The sequence below is a fragment of the Limanda limanda genome, chromosome 4, assembly GCF_963576545.1.
Source record: "Limanda limanda chromosome 4, fLimLim1.1, whole genome shotgun sequence".
In the NCBI taxonomy this organism is placed as follows: Eukaryota; Metazoa; Chordata; class Actinopteri; order Pleuronectiformes; family Pleuronectidae; genus Limanda; species Limanda limanda.
In genome coordinates this window covers 27,129,736-27,155,946 of record NC_083639.1, presented here as the reverse complement: position 1 = coordinate 27,155,946, position 26,211 = coordinate 27,129,736, and the positions used below count along the sequence as shown (strand labels likewise).

The 26,211-nt window shown below is 42.7% G+C and overlaps 2 protein-coding genes across 8 annotated transcripts in view; both read right to left on the bottom strand.

Annotated features, from left to right (window-relative positions):
- flnbl (filamin B, like) overlaps positions 1–18,105 on the bottom strand; it is a 60,070-nt gene extending 41,965 nt beyond the window's left edge. For both annotated transcript variants that reach the window (XM_061070177.1, XM_061070178.1), the window contains exon 1: positions 17,761–18,105. In XM_061070177.1, coding sequence (XP_060926160.1) covers positions 17,761–18,052 — 292 coding nt within the window. In that variant the 5' untranslated portion in view covers positions 18,053–18,105. The remainder of the gene's footprint in view (positions 1–17,760) is intronic.
- A 2,219-nt stretch (positions 18,106–20,324) lies between these two features.
- Positions 20,325–26,211, bottom strand: part of slmapa (sarcolemma associated protein a) — a 45,594-nt gene continuing 39,707 nt past the window's right edge. For 4 of the 6 annotated variants that reach the window (XM_061068981.1, XM_061068979.1, XM_061068980.1 and 1 more), the window contains one exon: positions 20,325–23,091. In XM_061068981.1, coding sequence (XP_060924964.1) covers positions 22,996–23,091 — 96 coding nt within the window. In that variant the 3' untranslated portion in view covers positions 20,325–22,995. Of the gene's footprint in view, positions 23,092–25,517; positions 25,606–26,211 lie in introns of all 6 variants that reach the window. The other 2 variants (XM_061068978.1, XM_061068984.1) reach the window with 1 other exon arrangement.

Below are 26,211 nucleotides of genomic sequence, written 5' to 3'. Positions count from 1 at the left end.
CTGAATGAGACGCTTTCTTTACTGAGACCAGGTGAAGAACTAAGAAACCCTTAGAGTCATGACCTCATTGTGTAGTTAGTGTCTGAGTGAAGGATTAAAGTTGTACTTTCTTCTGAATTGGTCCTTTTGTGACTTTAAGCAACTGTTCCCTCACAAACCTCTGGTGCTGTTTCCCAACCGGTTTCTTTTGTGCCGTGACGACAGGCAACAAGCACATGTTTCTAAAAAGGTTGAATAATATGAAACACAATATGAGGATTTTTTAACCTGCTGTTTTTAAACCGAACCAGTTCATTAATCAGTCAGATTGGTCCCAAATTCATTCTGCAGCAAAACAACAAGCTCAGACATTAGAGTCTGCAAGATGTTTTTTGTTGTTTACTAAATTTTTATACGAAATTTATAGATTTTTTTACCATTCTCATTAATAATACCAAATTAAATATTTTATTTTCATTATTATAAAAAATATTCAATATTTTATATTCAAAAACATCCTCACTTCTGCACTGTGCTGAACTATTTGTATTGACTGTTTGATATGAAACGCTTGAAATGTTTTAACCTTAAATCTAAACTTTAAACTTAAAGTTATAACTTTTGCCTTTGAACTTGATTTCATTCAAACAGTTCAACACCATCAAACCGAGTGAGTGTGCGTGTTTGAGTGTGTGTGTGTGTGTGTCCTCGCCGACACAGTTTTGTGAGTATCGAGGCTATCGCCATGGTAGCCTGTTGTTTAACAAAAGAAGAGGGACAGAGAGGGCGACCGGGAGGGAGAATAAAATAAATACAGCGAATCAAAACACTGATAGACAGAAAACTAAAAAACAACAGTGTGTTGCATATAAATGTGTGTGAGAGGTTTAAAGAGCTTTAAATCTGCTGCATTGTTTCCTGAGACTAAGCGTCTGAGCTGTGATTGGCTCGATCCTCCTCATGTGACTCTCAGCTCTCAGACCTGAAACACAGAGTTCATCAAACCTTCAGCTCACGTTCTACACACAGATCTACGGGAGGAAGCTGTAGTCACGTTCTGGGTTTGTTCTCTAAAGAAACACAAATACTGCCGGTTGGACGCACGCCAACACACACACACAAACACAAACACACACACCTGGGACAGTGGTGCCCAACGCTATTCAACCATATCCTTCCCGGCTTCAAGGAGCTGACTGGTCTTGTTCAACCCAGTGGAGCCAGTGGGAGGACGTCACCTGATCCCACCAAGAACAAACAAACACGCCCACTTGTGGAACTGGTCTTTGGAGCTGTGGTTCAGAGAGTGGAGGAAGATGATGATGATGATGATGATGATGATGATAATGATGATGATGATGTTGATGATGACAGCAACATAAACATATTTACCCGAGTACATCAGAGCTTCTCCAGGAATATTGTAATGTTTTTCTCTAAAATGTAGACGGAACAAAAGACTGTAAATAAAGATGAAGCCGTGGGATCCGCCCACACTTAAACTCGACCAATCACAAGCCAGTCTCAGCTGTCAATCAAGACCAAACTCATTAACTAATCACTAACTAACTAATGGAGAAATGAACAGTGGAACAAACACTCAGTTTGATAAGAACGACTTCCAAAGACATTAAGCGTCCTCGAGAAACTATTAGACGTGAACAAACAGGCTTCATGATGAGTGTCAATGATAGAATTTATAAAATACGTAGAAACAATTATAACTGGAAAATAACAACAGCTACAACTACGACTGAGAACTTTAAAGGAACACGAGTTTATATACTCAGAGAATCCTGAAGCCTTTAGCTGAAGACTTTCTTTATTGAACTCTGATTTCATGAAAGCTCGGCCTCCACCCCCCCGCCCACTCAGCTCTTTCATTCAGAGATTTATCCGTCAACAAACCCATTCACAAGTGCACCCCCCCCTCGTTGTAACTCAGTCGGACCTGCGTCAGACGAGCTGTGTTCGAGCTTCTCGGCTCCGGCATCAGCCTGCGTCTCTGCCGATACCTGTGGATTTGTTGAACCGTCGCTATGGCGATGCAACAACATCCAGACAACAAGGACGCGAAATGGAGACGTGGGGGGGGGGGGGAAGGGAGGGTTCGAGTGTGTGCGGAGGGAAACAAAGAATGGAGCAGAAACAGAAAGTGAGGGCGGGTTGAGATAAAGTGTGTGTGTGTGTGTGTACAAAGTGTGTGGGAGTGTGTGTGTGTGTAAAGGTGAAGGAGGGAGGGAGCAGAATGCCGTTCTTATCAGCGGGGGGGGGGGGGGGGGGGCACACCTTCCCGGGTACAGGAAGTTAGAGAATGAGCCGAAACCAGTGACCTGCAGCGTTGTCTCCAACAGGCGAGATAACAACCAACTGGGAACAGACCAGTTCAGTGGGTCAGAACAACACAACTCACCAACCAGTCACACAACTGGTTAAAGCTGCGTCACTGTGTGAATGTGTAATAAAACTATAATGATCATTATCCTGCAAACATACCAAATATTTACCACATGGTACCACATAAATGTTACTTTGTATAAATATTAGAAAAAGTGAGTAAATAAGAAGTAAATAGTGAGAAAATATATATTGTTTTTTATTGTTTTTCTTATGTGTGGTGTATTTATTGTGTTTTTATGTTTCTGTGTTCATTGTATGCACCAATAACCAGAGCAAATTCCAGGTAGGTGTAAACCTACTTGGCAATAAATACCTTCTGATTCTGATTCTGATGATGATACAGGCTGTAGAACGTGTGTCTGATTCTATCGGTCACTACAGAAAAGCTTTGTCTCGATTCAGAAGTGTGAACTCTCATTTCCCAGGATCCTCAAACGCCAACAAATGAATAAAGGCTCATAACATAATGCTGAAGGCAAAAACGTCTGATCTGATTAGATTAGATTCAACTTTATTGTCATTGCACAGTACAAGTACTTATACAACGAAATGCAGTTTAGAATCTAACCAGAATGATGCTTATACTTTCAGATTTAAACATCAGGCTTCATCTCAACCAATCACCTTAAAAATCCAAGAGGAACAAACTCTCTCCTTGTGTCCATCTGCAGATCTGTTGCTAGGCGACAGCGAGAAGGGAGGGGCAAGCTGGTGATCGGGGAAAATCCGCCGTAGATTACATCGTCTCATCTAAGGTCACCTCATGTGACATCATAGTTTGACATCATTCCTTCCACATGATCATGTATTACATTATTTATCCATCTACATAAACTTCAGTTTGAGTTTATCATCTTGGGGAATATGATTTTTTTTTAACAATGCATGACATCGTCTCCTGACTTCTTCATGACGTCACTAATCATATGAAATCTTCTTCTTCTCTCTTATCCGTTTGGATATTTGAGAAAATGTTTTATGCAACATATAACTGTCGGACCTTGAGCTTAATATTTAACTGAACAGATCCAGAAGTTTATCATTTGGAGATAACCTACCAAGGAACATTGTCACTAAGCCCAAGCATTGTTGAGTTCATTTACACACACACACACACACACAAACACACAAACACACACGCAAACGCACACACACACACACAGTAAATAAATAAAATACACACACGTTGACTTCATTCAGATATTTACATACATTTCGAAGCCTTTTGCTCAACCAGGCTCACACCCTGACTACAGGTGAGATCACTTCAGTGTGAGGTCACTGTAGTTCACTCTCTCTCTCTCTCTCTCCCTGTCGCTCGCCCACTGCTGTCTCACTTGAAACAGCTGTTACTTCTCATGACGACAGGATCCGACTCACAAAACACACACTCAGCTTCCAACCCGACAATTTAGTGCTGAACAGAACAGTTGACGCCTGAGGCAGTGATGTCGCAGTGATGTCAGCGGGCCACGCCCCCTCCCCCCCCCCCCCGGACAGCCTTCAGTATCAGACAGGAGAGCGAGCACGCCATAAATCCATCACAGCTATCATTTGGTTTTTAATAACCACAATGATGATGACATCCTCTAATTTTGAAATACTTGAACCCAGGATCCAAAGTTGTGTTAACGTTTAAAAATGGAAAACTCAGCACAGGAGGTAGAGGTGAAAAACAGGATGTGTGTGTGTGTGTATGTGTGTCTTTGTGTGTGTAGGTTTGACCCACAGAATGGTACCCACTCAAATTCCACAACAGTGAGATCATACCCCCCCCCCCCCCGATTCATCACACACACACACACAAACACACTTCAACACCCCCTCCCATCTGAGGACTGATGGATGGTGGCAGAGAAAAGCCAAACACACACAAACCCAGGCGTCAGTTTGTGTCTCTGCACGTTCGACAACATTTATTGAACTCAAAGACCATCGTCATCATCACAAACCGGAGCCTTCGTCCCAGAGTCTTTTTTTCAGCCATAAACTAGAACAGGTGTGTTGTTAAATCAGACCCACAATCATTTTTAAGGACGTAAAGTTGTGTGTGTAAATCTCTCTCTGACACGAGTTCCCCTGCAGCCTTTAAGAGTTCACTGGGGTTCAACCAGTGTGTGGGAGACATGGGGGGGGGCGTCTCTGAATGGGAGGCGATGTGGTGGTTTTGGTGGTTTAGCTTCAGCATGGATTGGGAAATGAGAACCCACCTTCGATTAGAGGGAGTTCAAACTTCTAATGGATTTACACGTGAATGTGATGATGTAAAAAACTCCCGATCTGTTGATTCTATGTTTGAGACTCCAGGCGACGTTATGAGCCATGTAAATAAATGTGATTTTAAAACCAGCATTAAGAGATTTCTTCACAAAGTCCTCACATAATCTAATTTACAGCTTAAAACCCTTTAAATGTGGAGTTTGGATTTAATGTTAAATTGATTCAAAAGTTTTGTCACAGTCGTTACGGACAGATTTACTTTCCTTTCACATGTTCTCGGTTTAAAGAGGCTCAATTCATCGTTTCTACCCGTAATAGTCCAGGCAAAGTAGCGTTTTACGACCGACTAATTGTAAAAGAATTTTTTTCAGCATAGATCATTTCTATGAGGTGTCCAGAACAACATACTAAAAGTCCTAAGAAATCCTAGTTGAGGAAATATGTTTAATTCTCATCAATGTGCCAATAAGGCCCGGCAACAATACACCCCAAAAAGACTATTTTTTTCCTTTACTCCAATCAAAATAAAACTTTACACAATGAAAGTAACCATGAAACGTAACATTTTTTGTATTACAAGTTTCTTTTGAAATGAATTTGACAAGCACATGAGCTCCACACTTATTGAATATGTCCTAATTTGCATAGGCAAACACCATTCATATGTATTACAAATACATACATAAATTCATTTTCAAAGAAACTTGTAATACAAAAAATGTTACGTTTCATGGCTACTTTCATTGTGTAAAGTTTCATTTTGATAGGAGTAAAGGAAAAAAATAGTCTTTTTGGGGTGTATTGTTGCCGGGCCTTATTGGCACACATTGATGAGAATTAAACATATTTCCTCAACTAGGATTTCTTAGGACTTTTAGTATGTTGTTCTGGACACCTCATAGAAATAATCTATGCTGAAAAAAATTCTTTTACAATTACTTCTATTTTTGGCTCCAAAATGGGCTACTTTGCCTGGACTATAAGAGCTCAAGTGATTATAAATAAATGTGCTTAAGTTAAAAGCTAAAATAAATCTAGACTCTGTGGATCTTGCTGACAACCCGATGATGTGCGAGATGTTGTCAAACGACCGATCCACAAACTTCCGAGGTCTACGATCGGAACCTTCTCCAGAAGAAGCCGGGAGTCTTCCCCCCCGAAGCATCGCGGTGAACTCCTAAACCGTGACATCACCGCATGACATCACCGCATGACATCACCGCATGACATCACCGCATGACGCAGTGCTGCAGTAACTCTGCCGCTTAATAAGAGTCACATGAGTCACGCAGCCGCTCAGAGGAGGCGACGCCGCTGAGATCCAGATTACAGACAAAGAGAACGAGGCTTTTTAATGTCCTCGGTTTGGTTCACGAGGGCGAGCGAGAGGCAGAGGCTGTGTCATTCTGTCTCTCTCTCTCTTTAATCTGGTCACTGGCCGCACTCTTACAGCTGCGGAGATGAAGAGAGAAAGAGAGAGAGAGATCAAAGGACTGAGGAACTGGCTCTCATGTCTTTCAGAGTCATTCATGAGGAAATCAAAGAAGTGAATGAACCCAGAGAGAAAAACACTTTTTCAAAGAATGGGGCTGGAAGACGTCCAGAGTTGGTTTAAGAGGTGAATCTGGAGAGAGTCTTCAGGAACCAGCGGGGGGGGCGTCAGGCCGGGACCCCCCCTCATTAGAGGAGGTCTACAGATCCAATCGGAGCCAAAGCTACCGTAGTTACCGAATTAATTATCTTGAATTGAAGGGCACTTGAAACGCCCACTATCGATTCAGTCAACAGCCAAATAACAAGTGTTTAAGGTGTTTTCAGACATTAGCTCCAGAGGACGTCTGCAAATTGGATCCAGACTTTCTCTGGAGGTTATAAGGCACACAGCAGGAGATTCAGGTGGGGGGGGGGGCAGCAGGCAGCAGCAGGACGTGACGTATAAACACATCAACAGTTTGGTCTTCGTCCATATTTTTAAAAGAAATCAATATCTTTAATCTCGGAAAACAGCATCGCACAGTTCACAATAAATAGATACGATCACACAACTGAAGAAACAAGACGACTTGCAAACCACAAGAGCCGAGTCGCCAGCACAGAGGTGCCCTGTCATTAACACACACACACACACACACACACACATCTGGCATTACATCTGCATCAGCATAAACAGGACACACACTGACAAACACACCGCAGCGTTTGGCCTTGTATGACCTCACCCTGCCGGTTCCCAGGCTGTGATGTCATCAGAACCCAGACCAGCCTTGTGGTGAGGAAGAGGAGGAGGAAGAGGAGGGTGGGAGAGAGGAGAGGGGGAAATGATGGAGAGAAAAGATAGAAAGTTATGAGAGAGCAAAAGACAAAAGAAAGGAGAATTTACAGACTAAAAATATGCAATTAGCGAAAGAGAGAAAAAACGCAGAATTAAGTTCAGAGGCAACGAGTCTGAGAGTCAATGAAAAGTTCAAACCCCGTTTCTACATGGAGCCCGGGGGGGGGGGGGGGGAGTTAAGTCAAGGTAAAAAACTGTTTTTACCATAGACTGTATATTTAGGTTTTAACTGGGAAAACATTCTAAAATCCTGAAGCCATTTGACTTCATTAAATTAAGGTAAAGAAACAAGATGAGAAGGAAACTGGAAGAAAATTCAAATAAAAAAGGCAAGAAAAACTAATTATTTAATTATTTATGTTTATACTTGACGGCTGATTTTTTTATACTAATACCAAAACAGTACTTTTCAATTTTTTTATTATTTAACAAAACAGGCCAAAATCCTCAATTTTTTTATAATTTATTTATTTATTAAAGTCATTTTTTATGCAAAAGCATAGGAGGAGGAGGAGGAGGTGGAGACCAAAGATAGAGATTAAAAGGAGTAAATATTGGACTTCACATTCATCATGATTCCAAATGAGCCATAATGTTGCTCTGTACCAGCTGGATGTGTAAATATTAAATCGTTTGCAAACAGAAATATAAAATTCTTATATATTAAAATCTGCTCTGCCCCAAAGGGAGCTCGATAACTTTCTGACTGTGTTAATAAGAATGGAAAAAGTTTTTTATTCTCAGAGATACAGACTCATTTCAGCCAGTGAGGAAAAGATGAACCGGACAGAAAAGAGAAAAGAAGAGAGAGAAGGAAAAGAAGATGAAAAGAAAAGAGAGAAGGAAAAGAAGATGAAAAGAGAAGAGGAAGTTAATAGAAGCAGAGTGAATGAGAAGAGAAGAGTTTGAGATGTTTGTAGCTGAGCCAAACTGCAGGAGGTTCACCACCACTGTGACTATCACAATCCTCAGTGAACCACAAACACACACTAAGAGAGACACACAGACAGACACACACACAGAGAGACACACAGACAGACACACACACACAGAGACACACAGACAGACACACACAGAGAGACACACACACGCACAAACACACACACACAAACCAACCTCAACCCTGCACTCTAACTTCCTAACACATGTGTGGGGTTGACCCTGTGTGTGTGTGTGTGTGTGTGTGTGTGTGTGTGTGTGTGTGTGTGTGTGTGTGTGTGTGTGTGTGTGTGTGTGTGTGTGTTTAAAAGAGAAAGAACAGAGAGAGACAGAGAGAGAGACAGAGAGAGACCGTCTCTTCCTCTGTCATCTCTTGTCAGACTGATCATTAAACAAATATTTAGTGACTGTCCTGAACTCTGCATCATAATTGTGTGTGTGATTGTAATTATGTGTGTGTGTGATTGTAATTATGTGTGTGTGTGTGTTTGTGTGAGAGGTTACATCCCCACACAACAAAGGCGTCTCTGTGCAGGATAACAATGAAACCAGCGACACGATGACAACAGTCCAGCTTCATAAAGACTTGAGCGTCTGCTGTGAGACACCAGGACGTGATGAGGACAAAAGAACAGGTGTGTGTGTCTGTGTGTGTGTGTGTCTGTGTGTTGTACATTTAGTTTTTTTCCTGTGGGATCAGCAGCAGAACAACAAACACCCAGTGCATCTGAGTGGATTCAGACACTGAACCACGTGGTTCTAATATTACTCCAGTTTGAGCGTCCTGTCCCTTTAAGAGCTCATATCTAACTGCATGTTAAAAGCTGACATGATTGATTTCCAGTTTCCTGACTGAGTTCTATCATTTGTTCGTTGTTTTCTTGGAACATAATGAATAACAGGGCTGTAACCAACAATTATGGTTATTAGTGATTTTTTCAACGCACTGAAAATCATTTAAAAACAAACAAACATGTCACTTAACTGGTGTTTTCATCGATTTGACCCCGAATGAAAACGACTTCCTGGAATGAACGTTTGTCAAAGTGGATTTTACTGCGACACTTTGTTGCTTTTAGCTTCATGTTCGACAAACCAACACAAAGCTGCTGCATTTAGACCTGATAGCTACAATGGTGCTTTCTGTGTCTGTGTGTGTGTGTGTGTAAATCAATATCCTTGCCTCTCTCATGTTACCTTTTCTGCAGCAACACAGAGGCTCAGTGTGTGTGTGTGTGTGTGTGTGTGTGTGTGTGTGTGTGTGTGTGTGTGTGCAGTCTTTTACAGTTCACTCACACCTGAATGAGGCTCTGCTTCATATGGTTGTTTTCAGGATACGCTAAGCTACGACTTCCAATGCCCCAATACGAGTTCTCATGTGTGTGAGTGTGAACAGAGATAGTTTCTGATTTGAGGCTCACGCTCGATGGAAGTTGGGATAAGTCACCTAACATCAGAGTTTTATTTTTATAACAGAAAAATGGTGAAGATAGAATAAGAGAAATTCTAGCGTCCCGTCACAACGAGCGTTCACATGCTCCAAACCTCATTTCCACAATAAGCTCGAGTTACAGGATCACTTTGATGGTTTGGTTTGAAGAAATATGTTGATTTTACAGCAGCTATGCCAAATACACGTTTTTAATTTTTTGCCCAGATGGATTTAAAGCCCGAGTTCTGCTTCTTCAAGTTTGAGCTACAGCCTGAGAACAGATTCCTCATCTCTGATTTCTTACACTAACACAAATTAGATTTTTGTTCGAGCAACACAAATCATGATTCTTTAATCTGAAATCCATCCTTCAAACAATAGATTCACAACCACAGTTCCCCTGGACGGTTCAGTGACTTATATTTATACATTTTATTCACCTTTCTGCAAGTGATGTGATGAGTGATCTGGTTGTGATTAGTGATTCTGGTTGTGATTAGTGATTCTGGTTGTGATTAGTGATCCTGGTTGTGATTAGTGATCCTGGTTCTGATTAGTGATCCTGGTTGTGATTAGTGATCCTGGTTGTGATTAGTAAACACTGATAATCTCCAGAGGCAGTAAACAAGGACCCAAATCTGAGAATCTGGACTTTGAAACCACTTCATCTTTAGACGTCGAAACTTTCACAACGACAACGTGTGCAGTAAAAACGAACTACCAGGGCAAAGGCCACAAATATTAAAGCAGCTTCTGGAGGAGTGAAACTAACAAAAAAATTATAATGGTGAGAGAACAGGACCGATGCAAACACTGCTCCAGTTCCCAGAAGATACCTCTCTGCATTTTCACGTCATTGTTATTGTTTTGTTTAAGTTCTTCCATCACACTGAAATATTTCAAAAGCTACAGGATGGGCTGTCATGAGAATAATTCCCGTCTGTCCTCTTGTCTCCCTCTCGATCTCACAGGACCTGAACGCAGCACGAGGCCGCTCCGGGTCATCGAGGTCACGTGACACTTCTCCTTCAAATCTACCACACCCCCCCCACACACACACAGTCAACTCCAGCCAATCACTGACTTTATTTACTGAGGTTGTCCTGACAACAGGGGGAATGTACCTCAGTCCCTGCTGACCTTGGGACGCTTTTCTCTCTCTATGTGCGAGAGTGTGTGTGCGTGTGTGTTAGTGTGTGTGTGTGTGTGTGTGTGCGAGTGTGTGTGTGTCTTCGTCAATACCAATCATTCTTTGTTGTGATGAAAGTGAAAAGCTATGTTTCAAATCAGTTTTATCTGGATCATGTGCCAAATCTGAATAACTAAGTTTCTCAGTGTCTTCGGTTCTAAGTGTCTGACCCAGGATCTGAGTCAGAACTAAATCCTGGGTCTTTTAATCAGGTCAGATTAAAAAAAAGAACAGAAATACCTCCCTGCAGTTTTCTGCCTCCAACAATCAGAACAGCTTCCGTCTATAGACTTGTTTTCTCATACGAGTTCCCTGTGACCTTTGAACTACCTAAACTTTACCTAAAGACAGACTTGAGATATCATAAATGTGCCCTTGACCTTTGACCACCCAAATCTAAATCAATTAATCCAACTGGTCGACTTGAACATTTGTTTTAAATTTGAAAGGATTCTCTGGAGGTGTTCTTGAGATGATGTGTTCACAAGTGTCACAGTGACCTTGACCTTTGACCTCCAAACTCTAATCAGTTCATCCTGGAGCCCAACTGAATGTTTGATCACCGACTGGCCACCAGGACTAATGAAGTGCACGTAGGCTGATGCACTGAAACAGATACGTTTATTAAACACAGTCACTTCACTGAAATTCTGGAATTTCTTTCTTCTAAACGAGTCACAAAAACACAGCCTGGAGGCACCACGCTGGTTAACTGTGTGTGACAATGTGTGTGTGTCTGTGTGTCAGTGTGTGTGTCTGTGTGTGTGTGACAGTGTGTGTGGTGGGAGAGAGAATGAGGTCACACTGCCTGACTGAGGTCCCAACTGAAAGAGACAGATCTCGTCGGGCCTGTTCATTCCGTTTCACCTGAGTCCACACACACACACACACACACACACACACACACACACACACACACACACACACACACACAGACACACACACACACACACACACACACACACACACACACACACACACACACACACACACACACACACACACACACACACACACACACACACACACACACACACACACACACACACACACACACACACACACACACACACACGTGTGACGGCCACACGAGAGAACACTTCATTTCAAACTGTTTTACACGCACAAATTAAAGATTTAAAAAGAACGGCTCGTTGTTAACCACTTTGTTTTCCTGAAAGCCTCACAGCCTGCTCCAGCGGATCTGTCTAATTGCTGGTGTCCTTATTTACACATCCAGCAGATGCGGGGGGGCATTATCGTGTCCGTGTGAATCACTTCTAGTTCTGTTTTGTTCCGTCGAGCATCTAAATGTTCCACGATGTTCACCAGCTGCTCTCCGACTGTGTGTGTGTGTGTGTGTGTGTGTGTGTGTGTGTGTGTGTGTCTGTGTGTGTGTGTGTGTGTACAGGTAACGGAAGAGAAGCATCAGCTTTAAAACTCTGATAAACATCACCTGCTGCTGCTTAATCCACATTGTATGAATTTGTTGAATAGAGGAATAGAGGAGCTTCATTTAAATGTACAGCTTCATGTGATAATTTGTTTTTATCATCTTTCCTGCCACAGATTTACAGGAGTACAAAATACAATACAGCTTCGGACTTTTATCATATTTCAGCTCTTATCTTTAATTCTATGACACATTTACTGAGTTGTTATAGTTGTCTGAGCTGCAGCAGATAAGCATTAATAAACCCACAGTGATTCATCAGTCCAGCATCAAACAGTTAAACACAGTTAAATATCAACCGGATGAGAAGCCTGAAGCATTAAGCAGCAGCAGACAACACACATATTTAACTCTGGAGATGGAAGAGACCAAACTTGAGCAAATAAGGGAAATAAAACCCTGGACTTTTTGATCCTCAGGTGGAGACAAACCTCTCCAGTGTCTTCACACATTATCTATAAACACATTAAAAAAGGTGACATCACACTTGAGTTTACAGCAGCCAGGAATTCATCTTAATGTTTTCCGATTGATTCACCGACAAATCGTTTCAGAGCCGATCCAACCTCCTGGAGCCATGAGGCAACACACCTGCCTGAACAAGCACAGCCAACACCCTCTTTAAGCAACACTTGTGTACACACACACACAGACACACCCCCAATACACACACACACAATAAATGAACTGATTTCCTCAGACTTCTGTGATCCATCAAAGGACCAAACCAGTGAATCATCAGGTTTGAGACGTTCTCTTCACCATCAGCTCCCATGTTTTAAAAAAATATTCAGTTAAGTTAAAGTCAAAATCATTCAAATGTGGTTTTTAAGGAACATTAAACAAACCATTAAAAACCATATTTTCATAAAATACTAGCAAAATAATGAAATTTGTATTCAGCAGTCTGTTCTGCTGAGGTGGAATTATTAACAACGGTTATTATACTTGTATTAATCTACTAACTTTAAAGTTTATTATCAATAATAGATAACACTTCTCTATACTTCTCACCCATCTTTCCTTTTGAGGTGTTTTTGTAGAGTTTGTGCGAACACACTTTTCTACACAATGGGTCTTTACACAATCAGGCTGAATTGTGAAGGAGGAAAAATGTTTTAAATTCTTTTAATTACTGTGACACATAACTCTGATGGATCTGTGAGACGGAGCGAGTAAAATCCGGTGTTTACACGACACGTGGGTTAAACGCTGAGGACGACAACCTGCTGCCCCCCCGGAGCGTTGAGGAACTGATGGAAATTAACGGGAACAGGAGAGAAGAGGCTGAAAATATACAGACTGCAGAACAAGAATCAAAACATTAAACACGAAACTGGAGACGTGATGGAAATATTCCTGCGTTGCTGTGGACAGAAGCCAGGGGCCTTTGAAACCAGGGGTGATTGAAAAGGAGGCGCAGGGTTCCACCGCTCTGTCTGCAAACAGCTCCTTCCCACGCACACACCCCCCCCCCACTCCTCCCCCTGTCATGCAGGTGAGGCATCTAACAGACGGACGTTACACTGGATCCCACCCAGCGTGTCCACACTGCTGAGTCATGGTGGGTTCTTACTGGTGCACTGAACAAACTCGTTACTCATCAGAGACGTTCACATCACCTGGATTCAAGAGAGACGCCCTTCAGACGAATCTGCAGAACCACTGACTGACCCACAGACAGACCCACTGACAGAACCACTGACTGACAGACCTACTGACAGACCCACAGACAGACCTACTGACAGACCCACTGACAGACCTACTGACAGACCCACTGACAGACAGACCCACAGACAGACCCACAGACAGACCCACTGACAGACAGACCCACAGACAGACCCACAGACAGACCCACTGACAGAACCACTGACTGACAGACCTACTGACAGACCCACAGACAGACCTACTGACAGACCCACTGACAGACCTACTGACAGACCCACTGACAGACAGACCCACAGACAGACCCACAGACAGACCCACTGACAGACAGACCCACAGACAGACCCACAGACAGACCCACTGACAGACAGACCCACTGACAGACCCACTGACAGACCCACTGACAGAACCACTGACAGAACCACTGACAGACCCACTGACAGACCCACAGACAGACCCACAGACAGACAGACCCACTGACAGACCTACAGACAGACCCACAGACTGACAGACCCACTAACAGACCCACAGACAGAACCACTGACTGACCCACAGACAGACCCACTGACTGACCCACAGACAGAACCACTGACAGACAGACCCACAGACAGACCCACAGACAGACCCACAGACAGACCCACTGACAGACCCACTGACAGACAGACCCACTGACAGACAGACCCACTGACTGACAGACCCACTGACTGACCCACAGACAGACCCACTGACAGACCCACAGACAGACAGACCCACTGACAGACAGACCCACAGACTGACCCTGATGTTATTAGAGTCGATCAGTCTCTGGACTTTGGAACTTTCTGACGACTGACTAATGTTTTATTTCCGCTCTAATTATTACTATGAAAATACTTTTCTCTCGACCTCATTGGCTCATCCCTGAAAACTAAAACATGACCAGCTCTGCCTCATTGTGAGTGTGAGTGTGAGTGTGTGTGTGTCTGTGTGTGTGTGTGTGTGTGTGTCTGTGAGAGTGTGTGTGTGTGTGTGTGTGTGTCCCACCCAGCCAGTCATTTCCTCTGTTCTGTGGAAAATCAACCCTCCTCAGTTTGACATCACTGAGCCCATGTGGACCTCGGCTCGTTCTCGTCACCAAACACCGACCAGCCTCAGCTTCACACTCTTCACACGTTCCTCAGACGCTTCTCACATCAGGTAGAAACGCTCCCGTTTGAATCCAGAAGAACTTTCTCACTACAGACGTCTGGATTTCAAAATGACCTCCGGTGCCGACAGACTCAGACACAAACACGCGGCTCGGCTCACGAGCTCAGTTCAGCTGTGGAAACACACCGAGGATATCCAGGGTCCGTCCCAATAACCACACGTGTGGAATTCTCAAGTAATAAAGTGCACGTGTGACGTATTTAAATGTCTGAGTGCCCGAGAAGAGCAGCCACACGTGGACGTTACCCAGAGTTCACTGGGTCACACCCAAAGGAAAAGCATCCTGCTCATGTTCTGTTCAGTTAGAGATGTTGGAAGCAACTTCTCTCCAAAACTGTGACATCGTGTGTCTCCACCTCCGAGACTCCTCCCACAACAACGACCTTCTCGCTCTTAATACCGATTTGCCAAAATCTCGTCTGGACTTGAAACACCTGGAAAAAGCATCGGCTTGGTTACGAAGTCTTGGCCCCGGTTGTCCAGCGTCTTCACCGGAAGAAGCTAATAGGTACTCAGTTGCAACATAAGGGTTTTATAAGGGGGCGTGTCAGACGTAGAGTCTCTTTAACATGTTGTAGCTCCTCCTCTTTGTACAGAGTCAATCCACAAATATTACAATTTACACATTTGTCCACGTCCTCAGTTTTACTTTCTAGAGGCTGAAGACAGTGAACAGCGGATGAGGACGAGGGACCCGTTGTCCACACAGCTCAACCAATCTGAGTATTTATACCAAACTGAGCGCAGTGCTCTGTGGCACAGCCGGCCGTGGTGGCTTGTGGGAAACGTGTGGCTCTGAACGCAGCTTTGAAGTGGCGTTTGGAGAAGTGCGCATCGAGTGCTGATGTGGAACGCACATGGATGCACTCAAGGCGGCGAGGGACAGCGAGGGACAGCGCCTTCATGCAGTTTACGTTCTGGTCTGACTCTGAATTTGAGCCGAATGACTAAAGACGAGGATTTGTCAAAGTGCGTCGACGTCCCAGCAGAACACAATCAGCCAGGAAACAACACACAAACCAGACACACACACAGTCACAGACACACACAGAGACACACACACCTGGTCCTGTCTGCTGGTCTGACCACAGATATGAGATGAGGTCACTAATATTGGCCTGAGATGGTTCCTACAAAAAACAACTCTGTGTCTGTGTGTGTGTATGTGTGTGTGCGTGTGTGTGCGTGTGTGTGTGCGTGTGTGTGTGTGTGTGTTAACTGCTCCGTCATCTTGTCGACGGAGCTGCTGATGAAGAAGCAGAGCTGCTGAACTCTGCTTCTTCATCAGCAACATGTCTCTACTATAACAATCTATAACCATTCTACTGAGTTTTTAGGCAGAAACGCTGTCGCTTCATTCTGGATCCTGATTGGCTCTGGTCAGGTGGAGGCGGAGTTTTGATGATTAGAGCAAGTTTAAGAGATACGGACTAAAATATTCTTTCAACACAGAACTTACTTAGAACTCTTTATCTAGTGTCAGAGATTGAATATAAAAATAATCCTACGTCTACGATTATGTTTAATCCCAATTGTACGAATTGTATTTTTCTTTACCCTTGAATGGGCCGTATATATAAATACTTTATATTTAAATACTTTATATTTAAATACTTTATAATCACATCAGCAGTGGCTCCTCTCTACGGAGGCAGCCATGTTTTATACAGTAGCCCAGACTGGACAAACTAAACACATTTTGAGTTTCTATGACAACTGGAGCTACCACAGGACCACGGTCATGTTTGGAAGGTGAGGTGCAACGTGCAACTCCACCACTAGATGTCACTAACTCCGACACACTGAACCTTTAATGCTACTGGTGCCAGCCTGATGTAGGATTAAGGAATGAATGGATTGTAGTTCACCAAGGTGTGGGCATTTGAAATTCGTTTTTTTCTATATAACAATAGCTAAATTTATTACCGTACATCTGCTGATTTGAAGATCGGATCGTTAAAGTCTAGAACTTTCCCACAGCAATAATTCCCGATGACTCATGTCACAGGTGAGCACATCGACCTCAGATTGCACAATTCCTGAGCTCAGTGTGGTGTTGACTTCCTGTCACACCCCAGAGTCGAGTGCAAGCGAGTCACCGTGAAAACAGAACAAACTACAACAGAAGCAAATCTCAAGAGAGTTGAATTAAAGTAATTGTTTCTGCCTCACAAAGATCTTCCACTAACAGGCTGCTTCACACTGGCAGGAAACACAAACAGGAAAAGACTATAAAACTGAACTTTGGCCTCAAATCATAAAACACAAGTGGAGTTTTTTATAAAAGCTGAATAAAAACATGATTTACAACTTGTCTCCTCACATATTTCACCATTACTGACAATAACTCCTCCATTCATAACTCATCCCTTCATCCCTATCAGATATTTCTTTCTGTATAAACCAGTTCAAACATTCACTCACTTTCCCATTATGTTAAAAACTGTTGTAAATATGTGACTCTCACTGCTGATTATATGTATTTTCCCTTGTTAGAAAGTTTTTTTATTGTAGTTTTACTCTTGTTGAGGGAGATGATCAGAGGATGTTGCATTTTTGTTAAGATCTCTGAGACAAATGAAGAATTAAAACTTGATTGATTGAAATTCAATTAAACATGTTCTCTGTTAAAAAGGTGATTTCCTGTTGCTCCTCTGTCCACTAAACTCTGACTTTAAAGGAAATGTGAAATCACGTCTGAGCCGAATTGAAAAGCGTTTCCAGCTGATTCGGGATAAATCATTTATAAAAATGTAGGCTATAGAAATCAGATAGATAATCAAAGTTACACATTCAAACTCTGTGTTTTCAAAGCGAGTCCGGTGTGCAGCGTGTGTTCTGGGGCTCGAACTGGTTTCCCATTAACAACACAATCAACCCAGTGGTGCTCGGACTGGTGAAACCGGGACCAGTGGCTCCAGCAGCTGCCATCTTGGCTCTTCTGGTCTGCAGGACGGACTCACCTATGGACACCAGCTTGATGTTCTCCTTCTCCAGGAACTCCAGCGCCACGGACACGTTCTCCAGCTTCATCTGCCTGAAGTTGGGCCTCGGGTGGTACTTGCGGAACATCTTCTGGTGGCTGAGCACCTCCAGCAGCGCGATGAGCCGCAGCCCGTCGCCCAGGTCCAGCTGCAGGTCCACGATCCGCTTGTTCACCAGCTTCAGGTGCTCGTTGGTCCAGCGGGTGAAGGTGTTCTGCTGGATCTTCTTCCACGGGGCGTCCTCCGCCAGGTCCTTCTCTGTGGCCGGCATGTTGCTCGGGTTCTCGGGGGGTCTCTCCGGGTTGGGGGGGGGTCTCTTTGCGGGGATATGAGCTTCTTGTTCCCGCGGAGTTTCTGCTCCGAGCCGCTGAAGTTTGAAGTTTCTGAACCGCACGGACACTGCTGCTGCTGCCTTCAGGGACCGCTCCGCAAACTGGGAATGTTCGGCTTCTTCCTCGGGAGGGGGGTTTAACTCAGGAGGCGGCACTGGGGTTTTAGCGCCTCCCACAGGAGGGAAATATAATTAAACTTTTTTTTGTGATCAATTAATTTTTTTTTGCTATGACAAAGGGAAATGCTCTGAGACGCTTCAGCTTCTTCTTAATGTTTTTTTTATCTCTTTTCTATCGGAGGAAAGTTAATAAAAAATGCTGTTGTTATAGAATCTATAATAAAACAGGAACGAAACAAAAAACAGGAACTTTTTGTGACCCTCATATTTTTGTTATAGATTCTGACAAAATTGGAATAATCTGAACATTCCTCAAACATTTAAACTGGGGTTCTACTGCCCACTATTGATTCTATAACAAAATACATTGCTCTGAAAACTGACATTTTTGCTATAGATTCTACAACAAAGGGAAATGTTCTGAGACTGTTCAGCTTCTTATAAATGGTGTTTTATCTCTTTTCTATTGGAGGAAAGTGAATAAAACCTGTTGTTTGTTATAGAATCTATAATAAAACAGCAATTAGCCAAAACACTTTTTTGGACCCTAACATTTTTGTTATAGATTATACAACAAAAATGCAATGCTCTGAAAATTCCTCAAAAATTTTAACTGGGGTCACTGGTTTTTAACTGCCAACTATTGATTCTATAACAAAATACAATGCTCTGAAAACTGACATGAACATTTTTGTTATAGATTCTACAACAAAGGGAAATGTTCTGAGACTGTTCAGCTTCTTCTTAATGGTGGTTTACTGCTTCCTATTGGAGGAAAGTCAATAAAACCTGTTGTTTGTTATAGAATCTATAATAAAACAGCAATTAGCCAAAAAACAGGAACTTTTTGTTACCCTCACATTTTTGTTATAGATTCTACGACAAAAATGCAATTCTCTGAAAATTCCTCAAATTTAAACTGGGGTCACTGGTGTTCGACTGCCCACTATTGATTCTATAGCAAAATACATTGCTCTGAAAACTAACATGAACATTTTTGTTATAGATTCTATGACAAAGTGGAATGCTCTGAGACTGTTCAGCTTCTTCTTAATGGTGTTTTATCTCTTTTCTATTGGAGGAAAGTGAATAAAACATGTTGTTTGTTATAGAATTTATAATAAAACAGGAACTTTTTGTGACCCTCATATTTTTGTTATAGATTCGATGACAAAAATCCAATATTCTGAAAATTCCTCAAAAAGGTAAACTGGGGTCACTGGGGTTCTACTGCCTACTATTGAAAACTGACATGAACATTTTTGTTATAGATTCTATGACAAAGTAGAATGCTCTGTTCAGCTTCTTCTTTATGGTGTTTTATCTCTGGAGGAAAGTGAATAAAAAATGTTGTTTGTTATAGAATCTATAATAAAACAGGAACGAGCCCAAAAACTTTGTGTGACCCTCACATTTTTGTCATAGATTCTACAAAATTGCAATTGCTCTGAAAAGTTCACAAAAATGTAAACTGGGTTCACTGGTGTTTTACTGCCCACTATTGATTCTATAACAAAATACAATGCTCTGAAAACTGACATGAACATTTGTGTTATAGATTGTGACTCTCTCTGAGGTTTCTACATAACATGTAATGATTCATTTTCTTTACGAAATAATTAAGAAAACGCACCGTGTCTTTGTTTCTATTCACTTTATTTAATCATTTCAATAATGTACCTACTTTTTTATGTGATTTCCTTATTTCCAGGAGCTGCCCTGAACGCAGCATTAGTCAAAGATCATCTACTATGGTCTAAAACTGTTTCTGAACAGAATCTGTTTACCTGGATTTAAAACAGTTTTTATTGTAATTGTAATTATTGTATAACTATATATATAATATTAAACCAATATCACCACATTTAATTGAGGATTCTCTGCATAACATGAAGTTGAGACCTGGGGAATTGTTTGTTCTTCAGTTTCCTTTATATTATCTTTCATATTTTTGTTCAGTTGTTTATTCCCATGTTTGTAATAGAAGTGCTGTAGAAACAGAATATGTGGATCTCTTGTCTGAACCGGTGATTTGACCTGTGGACGTGTCTCTGTGCAGGCGACAGTGAATGAAGACGCTGGAAGCAGCAGGTGGTGGGTCAGCTTGCTACAACTTTAATCCAAACATCGCTCTGCATATTAAACACATCATCTGAATCATATCCTCTACACAGCTCCCTCTCATATCTCTAAACAATTTTAACAAAATAAGTCTAGTAGCACGTCATTTCAATAACATTTTTATTTTACAATTCTCTCTCTGTACTGTTCTGTAGTGTTCTTCTCTTTAAACATCAGGAATATTTGTTCGTAGTCTTTTCTCTCTCTCTCTCTTTATTTATTTATCTTTTTTTTAAAACACGGAGACAAGACAGAGTACACAGATGATGACAAACACTGCTTAAGAGTTCAGAGTGTGAACGACACACACACCCACACAGACACACACACACAGACACACACATGATCTCAGCAGAGGCCTGAAGTGTGTGTGACTGTGTTTGAAGAGAAGATGGAGACGTGAGGATCAAAACATTCAACTGGTCTGATGCACTTCTGGTCTGGTTTTAGAGTTTAGAGTTTTTCCCAGTTTGAGACTTGGATGTTATCGTTTCCCACAAATGACACAAAACGTGTAAAATAAGTCATGAGGCTGTCACAAGGAAATTAAAAGAATATTATCATATTTATTATCAATTACTTAAGTCTTGGATCGTTAAATAGAAAGACTTGGATTGGAGGGGAATGAGGTGTGATGTCACTCAGCTCTTCACTGGTGGACTTCACACTCAGCAGGACTCTGTGCTGCGTTCAGGGACCCTGCACCGTTTGGCCACCATTTGCTCTGTGGAACAAAGGTTTTGCAGGTTTGCGTGTACATGAGGAAACATGACGCACATCTGCTGCCAGAGAAGTGTCCCCCGCTGATCCACAGCTGACAGTGGTAAAGTGCCAGGATGTGCAGCGATGGCAAACATTGGTTTAGGAAAATCTAGGATTTAAACTAGATTCTCGAAAGCAAATGTTTTAGGGGGGATAAAGATCAACACAGTGGGTCGATAGTTAAACCTGAACTCTGAGCTCGAAGGAGGCTGCTTCTCACTTGACTGAAAATTTATTTCAACGCACATTAACCAAAGATTTCTCTCGTTTTTTGGGGAATAGAGTGTAGTGCAGAAAACCTTTGTGGTGCAGTACAGTGACTGACCACCAGGACGAATTGGCAGTAGGATTAAAAGGTGGCAGCATCAAGATTCACAAACACGATGCATTAAGGTGAGCGACAGTTAATTATTATCGCAACCAGCTTTCCTGTCATGAACTTAAATGTGGGACTCGAACATATCTTGACCAGATGGTGGCGCTACAACAAAAGTCAATGGGATTAATCCTCAGGAAGCAAATTGGAATCCAGAAGTTGTTGAGTCTGAACCAACATGGTCCTAAAGAGACAGTTATCACGTTTCACTGTGGAGTTCATGAGCCCAGGAGAAGGAAGGTCAGAGTCCATCTTCTCTCCAAACAACAAACACACCTCAGACAGTCGAAGACGCTACGTGTGTGTGTGTGTGTGGTAGTGTTTGTCCGCACAAATACACAAACTGTGGTGTTAGTAAGTCACATCAGAGGCACTTTGACCCCTTTTACTGTGTCGGCAAAAAAGAAAATCAATCTGACTTTTTCTTTTTTTAGATAATTTGGCTTCAAGTTTAAGCCCCGACCCCAAAAACTCCCCAAACAAAACAAAGAGAAAACAGAAAACGCCACGTTCAGCATCCAACATGGCCGACGGGAACCCGAGCAGAGCTGGACTTCCTGAAGCGGCCTCGACGGGACCAACACTTTCCAGCGGACTCGGGACGATTCGTCTCCAACTCGTCTTCATCACGTACGACAGTGAGTTTGACCTCTTTGTGTTCGGTGAGAACGTTCAGATGAAACCAGACGTCTGGAAACACCAGACTCTGTTTTATTAGCTCAAATCTGATCTGAAGCCGATGACGGGGAAGGGACAGATATTTACAGATTGACTTTTTAATAGTGAATAAAAAGATGGCGGCTCAGTGTCAGTGGATTTGTGATCTGACACAAACCAACTTTAGTATCAATACACACCCTGTTTCGACAATATGAACTATTAAAGTTATTAAAACTCCTTTTTGATGTCAACATATAAAGCTGTTAAAAAAAAATGTGTGAAGCGACTGAATATTAAAGTATGACAGTGTTGATGAAACAGGCAGAGCTGCAGCTGAACGGCTGAGAGCCAATGAACCGGTTTTCAGAGGTAAATGTGGATGTGGTTCCACTCGACTGCCCGAGGCCGCTGGGAAGTGTTTGGTTCCTCCACCCTGTTCCGTTTGCAAACGGGCGGGCGAGCGTGTGTGTGTGAACGCAGCCTCAGGAAGGTTCTGTGGAAGCTCAGATCTGCTGGAGAACGATTTGTTACCTAGAAATCAGCAGAAAGACGAAAACCAAAAAATAAAAGCCCCCACCACAGCGGAGAGAGCCGAGAATAAAAGACGACAACGAAACTCCCGCTTGCAGAAAAACCAACAAACTAAAAAAAACAAAACAGAACCCCAACAAAAAAAAAAAACAAACAACAAAATAAACCGAGAAGCTTCTGAATCTTCTGTAGAAACCACAACCTTTATATTCCCTCTACAATTATGTACAATTTAACTTTATACAAGTAAAGCAGTGATGCTCTCCGCACAGCGCCCTGTGTGTGTGTGTGTGTGTGTCTGTGTTCATGTGTCCTAGGTGGAGCTGCTCTTGGAGAGGTTGGGGTAGAGGACGGCTGCCGTCACGGCGACCATCACTGCGATGACCGGCATCCAGGGGCTCCAGCCGCTCTGTCCGGGGGGGGGGGGGGGGGGAGACCAGCACACACACACGGGACACAGAGAGAAGATCCAGTTAGTTTGATCTCTGGGTCCAAAGCTTTTCATTCAAACTGGACTAAGACCAGGAGGGAGAGAGGGAGGAGACGGAGGAGAGGAGGAGGAGAGAGAGAAGAGAGGACCGCAGGAAAGAAGGATGAGAGAAAAGCACCTGAAGTCCCTGAGGAGGAGCTTTTTCTTATTATATCCACAGAGGGTTTTGTTCTATTTGAGAGAATCTATTGCTGAGTCATCAGGAGGTGAAGCTTCCGTCTGTTTGTGTGAAAAACTACAGGACAGATCAACATGAAACCGCCATGAAAGGATGAGGTCATCACATGTCCCCTCATATCTACATCAGGGGGCGGATCTGGTACTTTTTCCCACTTTCTTTAACATTGTAAAAGAGGTTACGTTTTTATTTAAATTTTGTTTACATTCTCCTCATTTTCCCAGGAAATAATTGGATCTTGATGAAATCAGTAATCCGATATATTAAGGTGATTTCTATGAGTGTGTTTTGTGTAGATCCAAATAAAAATTCAGATCTAATAGATCTAATGCTCAAAGTGGGGTAGGATGTTTTTCAGCTGCTGTACGGACCCTGGATGTTTTTAACTTTCTACTCAACAAAGTTCTCTTTTGAGGCGGCTGCATCAAAATGAAAAAGCCGTCGATGGTCTTATTCCAGAGAGTCATGCACAAAATGAATAACTAAATAACAGAGGATGCAGGAGTAAATAATATTGTCTTTTGGGACTTCAGGGGATGAAGAGGAAAGGAGTAAATAAAAGAACTTCAACAGGTGGAAGCAGCAAAGTAAAGAAGCCAGGAGAGGTTACCTGAGTAGAAAAACAGAAAAGTTACAGACCAGTTTTCACCCACAGCAAACAACTGGAAACACTGGTCAGACATTAGAGGATAGAGAGACGGGCAGCAAACGACACAGAACGAACACGATGGACAGAATGATGAATGTTTCAATGGCCGGAGGATGAGAAAATAAAAAAACACTGAAGAGAGTCAGTGTTTGAGCAAAACACCAAACCTGCAAACAGGTCAAGAAAAACAGAGCGGGATGGAAAAATAACCGATTAGGCAGCAAACCGGATGCAGAAAATGGGAGAAAACCACAAAACCCTGTTTACAAGAGATGAGAGAAATGATGCAGAAAATGAAAATAAAACCATCACCATGAAAGTGAGCGGGAGCTGTGGCAGGGAATGAATGAAGCAGGGCGGAGGAGTGTGTTAGGAACCCACCTTTATTAAGAGGTGGTCAGATTCTGGCTCTTTAAAGGGATAAAATAACTTGATCTATTTATCTGAGTCCAAAACAAAGTTAAAATCCTTATTCTGACCTGTTGGTGTTTGACGGCTGAGCTGCTGCAGGATTTAGATTTTAACTCATTTATGAAAAGACACCATTAGTTTCTCCAATACTTTGAAATTACTCAAAATAGGGAAGAAGTTACTCTCATCTGACATTTACAAATGAAATAATCAAAAACAGGATTATTATAAAGTTGAAATCCAAAAAAACAATTTTTAGTAGATTCCAGTTGAGGTTGGTGGGAGCTCATCCCTTTAAAGAGCAGGTTTCAGTGTTAGCTGCAGGGAAGCAGAAGCAGAGGAAGTGGGACTGACAAGCAGGCGGACGGACTGACTGACAGATGGACAGACACTCGTGCTTTAGTTTGCGCAGCTGAAACCAGAAGATGAAGACCGACCACCACGATGATGAAGATGAAGCTCGGCTTTGAAGTGAAGTGCAAGAAGTGAAGAGTTAGTCCTGCCGATCAGAATTCAGGGTTCAACTCTAACAGTCTGGTTGCCTCCATGTAACGTGTCTACACCTTCAGGTTCTCCTCATCTCAACTACAGACCGTTTCTAAAGATGGACGACATGACGGCGCCCTGAGAGCGCAGTGCAGGTTGTAAACGCCATCTCCTCCGTGTTAGGGGAACAAACTAAAAACCCAAAGTATACGTGAAACCAATTTTGCTCAATGGCTTCACTTCTGGAAAGTGGATGGAACTAGAAACACTTTGTCCATCTTTATATACAGTCAGTTAAGTTACAAAATAAAAGTTCTATCGCTATTTAAACAGAGTAAGAACTTTGCCGGAGAGAAACCTGCTTTGGCCAAAATGTTGTGAATTAAACTAAACTGATACTAGAGTCTGGGTTCCTCTCTACCGCATCTTAAACTCCTCATTTTCCAGTAAAACATTCGACCCTGAATTCATCACAGAGCAGGACAACGGTTTCACCTCAGCTTCTCTTCCACAGATGATGGACAGATGGAGGCAGTGGAGACAGAGAGAGAAAGAGAGTGAGAGAGAGAGAGAGAGAGAGAGAGAGAGAGAGAGACAGACTGATGTCATGTCGGTGTGTACCTTTCTACCACAACTGGCCGAAACACCAGTAGAGCAGAGCCAGGACAAGGCCCATGAATATGGCTTGGACAGGCTGCAATATGGATGGCTAGAGGGAGGGAGGGAGAGGGGGAGAGGAGAGGGACAAGAAGAAATCAGCCGGCAAAATCAACCAAAACCAACATGGAGGATGGAGCAGCTACAGCGAGGGGGGAGGGAGGGGGAGACAGAGAGAGAGAGAAGAGAGAGAGGTAGAGAGAGAGAGGTAGAGGGAGAGGAGAGAGAGAGAGAGAGAGAGAGAGAGAGAGAGAGAGAGAGAGAGAGAGAGAGAGAGAGAGAGAGAGAGAGAGAGGAGATCTGTAGAAAGACGAATGTATCTCGTCGGCTGTTTGTATAAAGCAACACGGCCATGTCTACGCATTCAGCAGCCACATTCACAAAAAAACAGACAACCACAAAAAGAGCATCCCCTCCGTCACCATGGCGACCGTTCACCACCAACACGTTCCTGCTGGATTTAAGCTCAGTAACTCTCTGCACCAGGACGTCCGGTTCAGGGACTGATCAGCATCAGCCTGACGGAGACACTGGCTGTTAAAGGTCACAGTGAAAGTTCAGGAGTCTGTTCTGATCTTTAATAACTAAAATAATAATAATAATAATGAGGAGGAGAAACAGCAGCAAAGCTGAGGATGGGCTCCGAAGATCTGCTCTC